The sequence below is a fragment of the Xiphias gladius genome, chromosome 20 (genome assembly GCF_016859285.1).
Source record: "Xiphias gladius isolate SHS-SW01 ecotype Sanya breed wild chromosome 20, ASM1685928v1, whole genome shotgun sequence".
NCBI classification, from domain to species: domain Eukaryota; kingdom Metazoa; phylum Chordata; class Actinopteri; order Istiophoriformes; family Xiphiidae; genus Xiphias; species Xiphias gladius.
The window spans coordinates 23779333-23794000 of NC_053419.1; the positions used below are offsets into that span (position 1 = coordinate 23779333).

The 14668-nt window shown below is 42.4% G+C and overlaps 1 protein-coding gene across 1 annotated transcript in view; it reads right to left on the minus strand.

Moving 5' to 3' along the window:
- The window catches only part of grk3 (G protein-coupled receptor kinase 3), a 63574-nt gene that overhangs the window by 13593 nt on the left and 35313 nt on the right, over window positions 1–14668 (minus strand). Inside the window, exons 4-14 of the mRNA XM_040156707.1 lie at window positions 13535–13608; window positions 13273–13374; window positions 11516–11590; window positions 9182–9243; window positions 9024–9075; window positions 7193–7284; window positions 6997–7096; window positions 6422–6500; window positions 5673–5803; window positions 4166–4260; window positions 3245–3352 (exon numbers count right to left, since the gene is read on the minus strand). Of these exons, the coding sequence (XP_040012641.1) occupies window positions 3245–3352; window positions 4166–4260; window positions 5673–5803; window positions 6422–6500; window positions 6997–7096; window positions 7193–7284; window positions 9024–9075; window positions 9182–9243; window positions 11516–11590; window positions 13273–13374; window positions 13535–13608 (970 nt within the window). The remainder of the gene's footprint in view (window positions 1–3244; window positions 3353–4165; window positions 4261–5672; window positions 5804–6421; window positions 6501–6996; window positions 7097–7192; window positions 7285–9023; window positions 9076–9181; window positions 9244–11515; window positions 11591–13272; window positions 13375–13534; window positions 13609–14668) is intronic.

Sequence of the window (14668 nt, forward strand, 5' to 3'; positions counted from 1 at the left end):
CTTTTGTTGTCATGGTCCTAAAAGGCCGGAGGACTCCAAATACAGTACATTGGAAGAAAGTAAAATGTGTTAAGGATACTTAACAATGGCTAATTTACACATTTCCTCTGTGTATCAATAGATGTAAAGATAATCAACAAATCAAAGTCATCATTGAATTATTCTGTGCTGAAAATGTGTGTTGTTCTCAGTAACTGCATCATCCATTCTAAATTCACACACAAATCGGTACGTGATTACTACTGATTTGGTACAAATTAAATGCATGTGATTGTAGGTCTTCTTTCACTGTTATCTCACCATGTGTTGCATATAAATATTAACACATGTGTGCGCCTGTACAGTAAATTAGTTTTGTCTTAATGATCAGCAGCTACTGATTAAATCCATATGGTCCTCTTCACAGCACTGTTGCCACTGCTGGCACTTTAACTTCATTTCAGAGTGTTTTTTTGTTTTTCATTAAGTCAGCAGAGACCTTAGCGAGGCAGTCTGGGGCCAGAATGTTCCTCTGAATGCTGAAAAAACCACCCCAGCAGCAGAGCAGCTAAACTGGAAATCTCTAAGGGAGTTGAAGGATTAAACTGGAGATATTTTCACATACAAACACATTTTGATCCAGTACGATGGCAGCCAGCCCTCCTCGTGCTCCTTCAGATGCCCATATATCAAGCAAACATATTTATGAGACGGAACAGCATCTCCATCCAAGATTCAAAGAGCGCCGTACTCCGCTTATTGTAAGTGATTAAATGGCAACTGGCAGCATTAATGAGAGGATAGCAGCTTCCAAACTACATCTTCAATGCCTCTAAGTCTTCAGCCAGAGCCAAGTTACATCAAAAATGACTGCTTAATACTAAAGGGGGTGTTAACCAGTAAATCAAAGTCTGAACTTTATGGCTGCAATCATAAAACTTATTCAAGGATGCATCTAGAATGTATGCAACAAAGCAGAAAGGCCTGAATGCAAACGTGGTGCTCAAACTGTCCAACAGAGGCTGTGAGTATGTTGAAGTTTCTGACTTTCATGTTAAGTTCCGTGGATAAAGGTTCATTTTCCAGCAGGACAACGGTGACTCTAACCATGCACTGACGCTCCAACAGGCCAGTGTGAAGTTCATGGAGGAGCGAAGGAGCGCTGACCTCACATGACTTGAACTCCCCATTCATCAGACCTCAGCTCTGGAAATGTTTGAAAAGAAAAAAAAACAAAAAAAAAAACCAAACAAACACTGTCAAGACCACAAGACACTACATGGGCTGATCTATAGAAAGCTGGATTTCTATTCCCCAGTCACATGTAAGTCATTTCATATCTCGATAACAATATATATTTTGATAATATGCATCTTCAGGGTATTTGATTGAAAAACTGTATATAGATAAACTAGCAAAATGGGAAATCTGGTTATAAACAAAACTCAAATATTGTGATGTTTCAGAACAAATACCATAATCTTATTATTTAAGATAGTATGTGGGGATCAGTATCAGTGCTGTAGGAAATATTTCCAAAATAATTTGTAATGTGATTGTAATGACCAAGCAAATCGAGAGTGAGATGAGAAAACTGATGAGGCAGCGGTTTTCAGAGAAAAAGCTAAAAAACGCCACTGTCCACTACCAGCTCAGCAGCAAACAGCGGACGGACGCAGTTAATGAACATGGTGGAGCATTCAGCAGCTGAAGAGCCAGATGTTTCCCTTTGAGGCTGGTGGAGACCAAAACCAGAGCTAAAAGAGAGGGAGTACTGGACTTTCGTCAGTGGGACACAAACACCACCAAGGATCATGTTGCTCGGTCTCTACTGGATGCGTAAATAGACATGTTTTTATATATCAGCTATATAAGACCATAATATGTTTGTGATGAGCAGGTTGTTGTTCAGATTAATTCAGATTCGAGTACGGAACTGGAGTCCGGATAATGTTAGTTTAGCTTAGCATAAAGACCGGAAGCAGGAGGAAACCGCTGGCTTGGCTCTGTCCAAAGTTATACAGATACACCTACCAACACCTCTAAAGCTCATTAATTAACACATTACATCTTCTTTGTTTAACCCATACATTAAAAGAAGTGTAAAAACAACAACTGTGGTTTTTAGGGGGAGACTGAAAACCAAAGCCTGTGCTCGCAGATCATCGGCAACTTGGCACTATCATTGGAGACGTACTGGGGAGACGGATACAGTATTCATCAAGAGACAGTTTCACCACATAACGGCCCCTAAAATTGCTAACGCTGAAATTTTTGCATTTTTGTTCATTAAACAAAACAAGATACATGTGTAATTAAGGAGTGAACTCTGGACAGAGCCAAAGTAGCTGTTTTTCCCTGCTTTCAGTCTTTATGCTAAGCTAAGCTAACCATGTCCTGTCTCCAGTGGTGGTATCCATCTTCTCATCTAACTCTCAGAAAGAAAGCACATAAGCATAATTCTCAAAATGTTGACCTATTGTAAAGATTCTGGAGGAGAAACTATTTAATATAAATGTTGACATTACATCACTGTATCTTATACAGTATAAAGATATTGATCATCTGTTGATTTATTGTCCGGCTGTAACTGAATTAATCCTGATTCTTAGATTCTGCTGAAACTTTTCGGGTAAAGACAGAAAGAGTGTGAGCTAACACCTTATTTTGAAAGTTACTTTAAAATTATGAAACATTGTTTATAACAGAATTCATATGACTAAAACTCATTTTACTTTTGAACCAAACAGTTTTACAGAGAGGATGCAAAATTTTGGAACCAAGTGTTTAAACGTGCATCCAGCCTTTCACCAAAGACCAACACACACTTCCTCTTTAAAGTGTTCAAACACACTGATCCAAATATCAATTGAAAGACCTGACACACACACACACACACACACACACACACACACACACACACACACACACACACACACACACACACACACACACACACACACACACACACACACACACACGCCCCCCTTTTACCTGATTTCTGACCTACTGGGCCCTAGACCTCTGGCATTTACACACTCCAGATCAAACAAACACACACACGCAGACTGGCACACAAACAAAATCAAACAGACGGCGAGCAGGCGAGAGACGCGGAGAACGGGCAGAGCCGATTCAAAGAGGTTTGCTCAGATTGGCAGAAGAGGTTTGAAAGCAGACGGTAAGTTAGGATGTGGGGAGTAAAGAGCACAGAGAAGATGAAGAAAGGTGAGATGAGAGGAAAGAGGAAAGCTGGAGTATTTACCCTCTGAGGAGTTTGAAGAGCATGCAGCCTAAGGAGAACCAGTCGGCGCTGCTGTCGTACGCCGTCCCCTTCTGAAGAACCTCTGGAGCCATGTAACCATGAGTACCGCTGCAGCAAACACACCACAGCTTCATGTCAAACACATACCCGGTACTTTTTACAACTGCAAGAGCAGAATCACACACTACAGCCCCATTTCTACGGGATTCATATTAGAGGAGGAGAAGGGCGATAAAATATTTCCCCCAGTCCCTCGTAATAAAAGTTGTCGTTCTAGAAGGTGTTGTAGCGAATGGTAAAACCAGGTGACAGTCATCACTGATGGGCTTACGATCATTTTTAATGTTGATATTATTTCCTGGTTATTATCTGCAATCTTGTTACTAACACAGATGGTTACCGGTAACACTGTTCAAAACATTAGAGCCAGCTACGCGCCAAATCCGTTGAGATTAGGGGCGGGGTTTGATGCCGCTAACCAAAGTCAAAAACCAGTCCAAGATAAAGACTGGGGTTAGGTCTGTGTCACCTGGTGCTGAACGACAAGTCAGAAATACTACAGTTTTTAGTGGGAGCCATTAGTTTAATCAACATTATCATTATCAATTATCGACATTTGACACCCGATTTCTCACAAACTACTTTGCGTCCTCTGTTGCATGAGTTGACTGATAATTAATGAGTGATCGATCAGGTTAGCGACGTCCTTTTCTGCGTCCACACCGTGCACTGAACTGATGGAACACAGCTCTATGTGTAATATTTTCTAACATGTAATTATTACCGTGCAATCACGGGCACATGCGGTTCAGAAGTGATTTAACTCACTGACCGGCGCAGGTAATATTCCAATCGCCCCACCTCCCCCTGAGAGAAATAAATCCTGGGACAATGGGCTTAAACACTGATCGGTGCACTTACACACTGGCGTGGGGTTTCTTCTTGGAGAAGTCGCAGGCCAGGCCGAGGTCGGAGATCCGAACATGACCGTGTTCATCCAACAGGATATTAGCTGGCTGAGGGAGGACACACACGTAGGATAAAGAGGGTGATATTGACGGAGAGTACCTGGCAATGTTGGAGACCTCACAAATTCACAACTTAAGGTACAATTTCCGCTCACCAGGGGAAAATTCTGTGTGGATACAGGCAATAAAAGAAAGCCTCCCGTCCTGGCAAAACGTGACCCGCTCGCTCTCTTTCCCATCCAACACTCAGCCTCAAAGTATTATCTGCATTGTCCTGCACTGTTTATTAAAGCCCTACAACTGTTCCCTGACTTCCAGCAAAATATAACTATTATTATGGCAACCGGTCCAAACAGGAGAATTGGAGGAAAAACAGAGGACAGTTGGCTGATATGTACCTATGCCTTTGAAGGAGCATCTGTGGAGGAGTTGCAGTGGATCAGTGGACTGAGGCGCGCAGCAAAGAAGTGTGGTGTTCAGGGTTTTAATCCACATCACTTGTCATTCCTCTCTCTGTCATAATTTTTACAATTCTCCATTAAACAAAATAAATATCCATCCTTCTTATAAAGGCAACGTGACATGAAATAGCATATCTTATGAGTAGGGCTCCAACTAATGCTAATTTTCATTAGTTTTTAGATTAATTAACTGGCTAACAGATTCAGTCCATGAACTAATTCAATGAAAAGACCAAAAGCACCAGTGTGTTTGTCCATTTCAACACTTTCTGACTCCCCTCCTCTGTCTGTGGCTCTCAGCTCTGAGCCCATTGCTTCCTACTGAAGACGTAAATCTTTAAAAAAAAAAACCTCAAAAGTCTGTAGTTTCATTTTTTACAATGGCTCATTTCCTTCAATAGCTGCTCACTGCAGTTTTAAACAAACGTTTAGGAATAAATTGATGAGTAGATTAATTAATTAGCTGATCGACGGGATAATAATTGGCCATTATTATCAATTAGTTAATCGCTTCAGTCATTTCAAGCTAAATCTGTCAAAAACTTAATATTTGCAGATTTTAGCCTCAAAAGAAATTGGCTGCTTTTCTTTTTCCTATTTCACTGTGAACCGAATATTTGGAGTTGGGGATTATCTTCAGTGGTGGATTAATACACACTTGGTGCTGTAGTGAGTACTGGGGGCAGCAGGACAGTGTGTGTGTGTGTGTGTGGGACTGAGTCACAATAAACTCCAGCGTGTGTGTTCATGGTGATGAAGGAACATGTCATCCAGTGCAACGGAGTGACTCACTGATGGGTTTTTAATAGTTTTTGGAAACAGTGGAGCTCCGTGGCTCAGAGGATAAGATACATCAGGCTTTGGACACACACATAGTTCTTGTTAGTGGGACACGTTCATTGTAGACAATAAGAAAAATACAGAATATCCACAGTCTTATCCTTCAAATGTTTCAGGACTATTTTAGAGAACACAATGGAATCCGAGTGGGAGGTCTACCTTGAGGTCTCTGTAGACAACGAAGCGGTTGTGCATGTGTTCCAGACCCAGGATGATTTCAGCCGCATAGAAACGCATCTCTTTCTCGCTGAACACGCCGTGCTGAGACAGGTGGTAGTGCAGGTCGCCTCCTGAACACACAGACACACGCACAGAGACGTACACAACATAGAGGGCATCAGCACCACCTCCTAACACCTCGGGCTTCAATCACTATTCATCAGTAAGTTGTGGAAGTCATCTCAGGGGAGCAAATGAGAATCGGCCTTCTGTGACTCTTTCCTCCTCCCCAACTGTCTCGGCCTGAACATGGTTTGACTGGCTGTTTTTATAGGACAAGTGAAGCTTAAACATCCCCACACTTTACACTGTATGATGATGACTGTGTTGAGTGTTGACTTTAAAGGATGACTCAGGCTTTGATTGTGAGACTATCTGGAAATGCTGAGTGCAGCTTCTGATGAAGCTCGGAAACTGGCCGCTTGCCGGTTAGTCCTTAAGAGGAAATACTAACAATGAGGTGCGAGTTAAAAGAGGGCTGATAGGAGATGTTAGGAAGTCTAATGCAGGCGGCTCGCTGTGGTCTGAAGTGTCATCACTGAGGTCAAAATCACATCAACTCCTGATTCTCTGGGGGAGGAATGACCTGGCTGGCCGGCGACAGGCTGAGTAATCCAATCTCTCTGTCTCAGAACAGACTGACTGGGGCTGGAGTTTAATCTGGGCTGGCAGGGTGAGGGTCACCTTACCGTTCATGAGGTCCAGGATAAAGCAGAGCTTGTCGGGGGTGTGGAAAGCGTACGTCATGCACACAATGAATGGACAGTCCTGCACGGGGACACGGAGAGACAGAGATCAACAACTAAAATCCCAAACTGTCTGGCTATGTGCGTTTCTCTACACCAGGTGGACGTGCTTTGTACTTGAAGCACACGAGTTCAAAACATATGAAAAAAGGAAGCTTCCAGACTCGGTTGTACCAGCTATTTGTAAATCCAATCCTCATTGAGTTTGTGTGTGAAGTCCTATGTAAGTTCTTTAAAACCTAGTACCTAGTTTCATACTAGTGATTTCCGAAACGGGGCTGCACCAAGTATTCAGATCCTCTCCTTACGTAAAAGTACCAATACCACAACGTAAAAATAATCCACTGCAAAAATAAGTCCTCCATTCAAAGTCCTATGCAAATAAAAGTACAGGAGTATTATCAGCAAAATAAATGTAGTGCAGTAAAAGTACATTATTTCCCTGCGGAATCGAGTGGAGTGGAAGCATAAAGTAGCATAAAATGGAAAATACTCACGTGCTGGTTTGCATAACTCACCCCTGTGCTGACTAATGACAGCATGATTCTCTCATTGAGCGCTAGAGTCTCCCCCTGCTTCATCTTGATCCTCTTCTTGTCCAAACACTTCATGGCATACCTGACATTAGAACAACAAAAACGCTCACGGCATGACTGTGCTTTTTAAAGCTTTAATTCACTCAAACCGACTGACTGTATTTGTAGTTTCTCTTACATCTTCCCTGTGTCGGCCTTCCTGCAGCCGTACACCTCTCCGAAGCCGCCTCTGCCGATGATCCGATGCACGCTGAAGTCATTCATGGTCAGCTGAAGGAGGAGAGAGGAGCAGGGGGACTTTAACAGAGGCAACAGGTGGTGCGGTTCAAACAAACTGGCGGGCTTGCCTGCTCGGCCCAGTTTGTTTAGGGCTGGTGTCGAGCTGTCGCCTGAAGTCTGGTGTGGACAAAGCAACTGGGTCTAGTTCTAAGCGGAGTCTGGTCCGCTTCATTTTATGGTGTGAAAAATAACCAGATCAGCCGCAGGATTGCGTGAAAGTAGATATGTCTTAAAAACGGTTTAATTTGAGAGGAAAGTCCATTGGAAATTATTAAAAAAAAAATAATTTCACAATTCATCATAACTCAGCAAACATCTGCTGGTGAATACCATGATATGCTACTGAAAGCTCTGGAAAAAAGCTAGTATGTAGACACTGAGGGTTTGTTTTTTTGGATCAAACTACTGAGTTTCCTGGACTTGCTTGATCCATCTGCTGAACATGGGAACTGTCACCAATCATTAGGCAGCCGTGATAAAATAATACGCAGGTCGGCACAGGGAGTGTTGGTATTTTCACGGATACATTAGGAAGTGACAGGAGGTTAAAACCGATTTCAGACTCAACTTTGAAGTCAGCACAGATGAGAGGTGTGTAACGTGCTCAGAAGAATGCAGATTTAAGTGTCTACACTTCCACAACGACTGGACAAACTCCATCTGCTGAGGAAAACCGTGAAATAAGACCGAAAGCTCCGCGACGGCTACTGAGGTGAGACTGTTTTGCCAACAAAGGCTGTAACACAGTTTAAATCGTTGTACTTGTGTTGCATTCCTCTTTAAAGAGTGCGTGAAACGTAGTGACAGACACACGCAGTAACCAGACACCTCGTAAACTGCGACCGAAGCTCGGCCCGATGTACAGAAACACAAGCAGCTTCCCTCTGAGCTGACGAAACAAAGACTCTCCACTCTGGACTACGGCGCCGTCATACACTGGCACGGTTTGGTGGAAGAATCGGCGAAATGGTCATCCTCTAATCGCCGCTCCCCACCTGCCGCGATTGCTGTCACTGAGCCTGTACCTTGTTTACAGAGTTGTGAAGTGTGCAGAGCCTCTGGTTACGCAATTGCTTCTCCCTGTTCTGTATCCTCATTTATTTTTTTTCTTCGAACGATATCCTCAATGTCACTAAGCACAGAAACACGGGACTCTCCCAGTGGGTGTTAGGATCCTATAGCTTTATGTCACGGCCAACAGTTGTAATTATTTCAACTTAAATCAACAGTTGCTGAGTTCATCAAGATTGACCCAGAATTTAAAGGGGAATTGGTTTAACACATTGTCTGTGGGAAAATTAAATGGGACTTCCCTCCTCCCACTTCAAAACTCTGCTGTCAGATTTTGGTTTTATTCACTGACTCAGTATGTTCCTGTTATTCGTTCCCTGTTCTACAGCACGAGATGCCTCATTCCTCACATTCCTACCTGTGAATCCTTATTTGTGACATTTTGACATTTCCTAGCAGCGGCTGACCACAAAGGGGCGGGGCTTGGCGAAGGGTGACCCCACTACGGGTTTTTATTTGGGGAAATACGGTACACAGATGGTGGCCCTGTGTTAAATACCTGTGGGCATCCAGACAAAACCTTGGCCCCGATGATGTGGGGGGGGGGCAGTTGTCTCGATGTTGTCCGAGAGGAGGCCCCAGAGACTTTGAAAACCCCTGATCTGGACCAAATGAACCATACTACAGGTGTGAATGTTGCTCTAAAAGCTTGTACTCACATGGATGTTGAGCTCCACGTTCTTCCACTGGCAAAAACGAGTAAATTTATCACTGCGGGAAAAGACGAGAGGCGTTAAAAGGTGAATATACTGTATGTGTTGAGCAAATGGTGAGAGTCTTCCATCTAGTCCTTCCACCTCCGTCTTCAGTGTCTCACCTCTCAATGAACTTCTGGAAGATCTTTCCTCTCAAGCTGTCACAGATCTCCACTATGTATGGCTGCAGGGGGACAGAGACATAAACAGCAGCTCAGCTCCAGTGTTTCCCTGCAGCGTTTCAGTGTCTGCTCTGGCGCCTCAGTAACTATGTGATAAAAATTCTTTACAAATGTATGTGAATATATCTTCTGTGCATTGTTACGATGACTTAAACGAACTCCTGTGATCAGTGTCTTAAGCTTTCTGGGGTTCAGCCTCGTTGAAGATTCTGTTGTCTGCCTTGTGTCTGCTTTCACAGAAACCGCCACTGAACATTGGCGTCTTCGCATTTTGACAAGCGAGCTCCAAAGACGCCTCTATGTTCCAGCTGAATATACAAATTCGAGCGACACCGAGGGCTAACAAAACATACAGGAAATAATGGCAGGTTTATATAATATCTATGGGGGAAAATTCAGTCACTGGGGATAATTTCATATCCAGAATAAAAGCCATGTTGTAGTCTAAAAGAGGAAATTGTTGATTAGATTTACTGAGCTGAAAGAAGACATCTCTTGTTTCTCTTTCTCTGCATTTTATTTTCCTGGGTGGCCTTTTGACAATGGATGCTCCACATTAAATGTATAATTACCAGCAGTATGAATCTGAGAATGTGGGTTTTAAAAATAGTGTTGATAGAGCCGGGAAACAAAAATACATACTACAAATTAGGGCTGGGAGATAGAAAGGATTTTTAGAAACAGTTCCTCTGTTAGGAAATGAGAAACTTTGATAAACCGTCGACAGAATTAACTGCTTGACAACGTGTCTACGTTCAATCACGTCACAGGAACACAGCACATGCTGCTGTTTTGGTGTTAAAAGCTGAACAGAAAGAGGCGAGACAAGCACCCTGAGAAAACTTCAAGTGTAAGCTCAGAAATGGGCAGCTGAGCCTTCCCAACGACACGAGGAGCTGCTGTGGGCAACTGAGGTAAGAAGATGGTGGTGGTGTGGAAACACTTTGTCTACTTATAGCTCCGTTTAGACACACTGTGGATGGGACAGTCCCTAGCAGGACTAAGTTACAAAACATGTAACTATCCATTCATATCTGGCACTACTACACTGTAATTTCTTTCTCCTGTTTAATCTGTTTTTATTCAATTTTAGCTAATTTTTCATCTTCTATTTTATTTCACTCTCTAAAATCCTATTTATATAAAGTCTGAGACCTCAGACTTGTGGACCCCGCTGTATATGTCTTTATATCCTCTTGTTTTTCTTTATATCTTAATACCTCTCTCTGTCTTATGTAAGGTTCTTTGAAGTGCCTTATTATTGAAAAGCACTACAAAAAAAAAAAAAAAACTTGCCTTTCAGAGTACAACCACTAACAGTCTCAACACCAGCAATTAGACCCACCCCCCCTGGACTCAAGACACACTCCTGCAACAAACTGCATGATTAGTATCTGCTTTTGTTCTCCACACCAAAGTCCCTTAAACTGATCAATCAGAATCAGACATTTACACTGCAGGATTGACAAGGATTTATACTGACCTGGTTCATTACTGTATGATTTATTTATTTAAACTGATTTTCTGTTTGCAGCTCAGGACAATTCTGGGTCTTTTTTCATGTCTACTAATACAGAGTACAAGCTTAGCGGCCTATTTGAACTCAAAGCTGACTGATATATTTTTCTTTAAGTATACTAATATCGACTGATATGAAAATTGTGATGAAACATTTTGCTACATCACCCGGCCTGACACAAATCTACTACTGCCATTTTGAGAAAGTGCAGAAACTGCAGTGTATTGTGAGAATAAGCCCTGCAAAAGGTTGTGTGTGTGTGTGTGTGCATAATTTACACCATCAAATGATCTGAGGGCGTAAAGTACAAAAGTAAGAGATAACATAATTTTAATTAGTCATTGTCGGCCAGTTTAGATCACGGCACAATTCATTTGTTGTGCTGAGATTTTAGTCTGAGCTATTTTCATTGTATTACTCCTCACTGTTTTGCGTCATACTGTGTTATTTTGAAAATAATATTTTCAGTGGGAGACATTTTGACAAAAGCTCAGGTGTAAATAACATGAATGATGGAAGGCCTCTGTTTAGCTTCGGGTTCAGGTCCCTAGTAAACTGTAACGGCTCACTAAGTCAAAATGACTGCGCTAGAAAAAGGTCTGTTTGTGATTTTCAATGAACAAATACTTCATTTGAACTGACAGCCATCGTATCCTCTGTTTTTCTTGCTGGTGTATCAGAAGCAGAAACGCACGGTAGAAGAAAAAAAAAAAAAAAACATTGACATGTGCTGTATGTATTGAAAGGTCTTCTACCTGAAAGAGAGTTGGGGGAACCTGTTTCTTCGCCAGGTGACTCTGCACGTGGTCCACTGCTTTCTTAGAGAATGGCTGACACAAGGAGAAGGGAAAAAAAGGAAGGTTCATTAAAAATGCAGCTTTAGCAGTAATTTCAGTTCTGTTTTTTCTGTCCGTCCCCTAGCGTAGCATGACCGGGACATTATGCTGCAGTGAGGCCTCTACCAAGAAGAGCACTAATATGTGTGTGTGTGTGTGTGGGCGGTGTGTTCAAGAACTTCCTCCCTTTAGACAGCAATGAGCACTAACTTTGCTTTACATCCAAAATTTGTGCCTTTCTGGTGGACAAAAGCTGCACTGTGGTGTATTGTCTGTGGTGAATTTAGATGGACTCGTTCCAACCGCTTCTGGGAGAGGCCAAGTGGAGACGGGGGGGGGGGGGGCACCATTTTCCCATCATCGCTCTCTTTTCCAATACAGTAAGTAAGTCTCAGTTCTTTAAAGAGTAACCTAACACCAAATCCACTTTTCTGAGTTGGGAAATAATACGTACATGATTCCTGTCTCCGTCTGCAGAGTTCATCAGTGGTGGAAAGTAACTAAGCACATGTACTCAAGAATTGTACTTAAGTTTTGAGCTACCTGTACTTTACTTGAGTGCTTTCAATTTCTGCTACGTGGAGAGTTCAGTTTCATTCCTCCGGAGCACCACAGATGGCTCAAAGTCCGGGTAACACGGACACATTCAGACACTGAATCCGTTATGTTGCTGGCCTCCTCTGACGGCTAAAGTGACGGCTTCTTTTCATTCAGACTGAGGTGTCTGTTGTGGAAATGTTGCTTATGGCTTTATTCAGACAGGACAGGACATTTAAGGAAAGAGCCACAATGCTCAGTCGTGATATTTGGCACCTTTGGAGCAATGAGTTAAAAAGTCATGATAAATGAGGGAGGAAGAGAGTTTAGTTCTCCCACAGAAAACCTTATTTTATCTTCGAAGCCTTAATGAATGACCATCATGCATGTGAGGAATTTCGTTCTGCTTCTGACCGTGAATCCTCCAAAAGGTTTTCTCATCGCTGTCATCATTTAACACAATTTCACAGTGAATTCTGCTGCCTGTTTTACAATGTCTAAAAGGAGACAATCACAGAATGACAAGATGTTTCGTTAGGGACTCTCCGTGAAATTGTTTTCGCTGTGTGTAAGGCACTTTGCTGCGTATTCATAATTTCATCCGTGCAGTTGGCAGGGATGAAAGGCGAGAGACCTCTTCTGCCCTGCACTTGGAGGAGAAACATCATTATTACTGTACAGACTCATCTGACACAAAGAGAATCTCCTCAACGATGTATAATTGGCTCGTTCCCAGTGTTGCCTGTTTTATTCAACAGATTTGAATTTCTTTGTGCATAAGATGATGCGAGATAAACGTATTAGAGCTTTCTTCTTTCTTTATCTCCGTGTATTTAATCTTGTGCTGTACTAGCCTGTATGTTAATCCAACGGCATCTAGTCAAACTTGTGCCATGTTGAAGTGTTACGTGACCATTAAAAAAAAAACAAAGATCGAAGAAAAATAAACTTTTTTTTTCTAGAAGAATGTGTTTTTCTTGTCTGTCAGTCCTATCACAGCCCCCAGATTGATCTTGTGATCCATTGGACCCAAAGGGTGGAAACAGTGCATTAGAAGCACTCCTCATCCCACCAGGTGTGTGCTCTGTGTCCCGGTATGTACTCGACCCAGGGTGCATTAGTGAGTGTGTCGTCCTCACATGTGAGCAGGACAGGAGCTCCTTCATGATGTAGCCGTCGTAAATCTGCCGGCTGCGGCTCAACCTCTCCTCCTCCGAGTCCAGTTTCTCGTAGTCCTTAATCTGAAACAGACCCACAAGGTCAGCTTAAACACCACAACACAACAACGCAAAGCACTTCCTGGGAGGGCTAAATCTGAATGAGTGGGATTACAGGCCTAATCTCTCTCCCATCCCATGATGCCATCTAATCTTGTAGACACAGGGGACACTTTAGACTCACTTCTTCGTAGAATTTGAGCTGTGGCACGGCCTCGTCGATCTCATTCATGCAGAAGTCCTTGAACAGTAGGAAGCCTGGGGGACACAAAGAAGAGAAACAATGAGGAGCTACAGCCCATACTAATGATTGTTTCACTGTTTTACATTCCCTGCTGGTTGCACTCAACTTGTTGCCAGTGTTGGAATTCTAGAGTTTTGCGTATTTCTTTTGCCATGCCAGCAGCAAGGCCTTGGAGCTGGCGATGGCGGTCGACCTACTGTCCGACACTCTGGTCCAGACCGCAATATTTTGACAACTGTCCGACCCCCATGAAATTCTGGTAGATTCAAGGTCCCCAGGGGATAAAATCCTACTGACTTTGGTGATCCCCTGACACGCGTTCACTCTGGTCCAACCGTAAGAAGCATAGTGTCAGTACCGTGGCAATGAGTTGTCACTGTTGGTCAGTGATGTGTGAACATTATCACTAATGCAGCTGGATTTGTTAATCAAAGTTTGCAAAATAAAAGCAAAGTACATAAAAAAAAATCTTTTTTTTTCTTTAAATGGAGCGATAGATATTAGAGATGGAAATCTTCAAGAATCCTACGATTCAATTCCAATTCCTTGTGTCAAGATTTGATTCAGAATCCATTCTCCATCCAAAACCTGATTGTCAACTGAATAACAGAAGGCCTGCTGTCAGGGTCTCATTCCACTGAAATGAAACTCACCTGGCAGTTAAGCAAACTAGTCACGATGAAGGTCATTTTCTGACCAACTGGGAGTATGCACCTTTTTTAATTTAAAAAAAAGTTACCGGCATTCATTTGGAAGCAAGTAACAGTCTATATGTACGGGAATAATGAAATGAAAGCATAATTACTGACCAACATCACTGGTTAAATGTTTTTTTGCAACACTCACAGCCTTTAATAAAAAAGTTCCACTATAATCTATAGATCGGCATTAATTTTGGGTACAGACATTCATGAGCTGTGTCCAAGTTCCACACTACATAGTAATTCTAAGCAGGTGTTAAGGTGTAGTGTGTTAGCACTGGAAAAGTCTCATCATTAAATATAGTCAAAACAGTCAGTATGCATTAAAAACCACTGATTTCTAAGTGTGCCTACTCTTCCACGGTGCAATTCA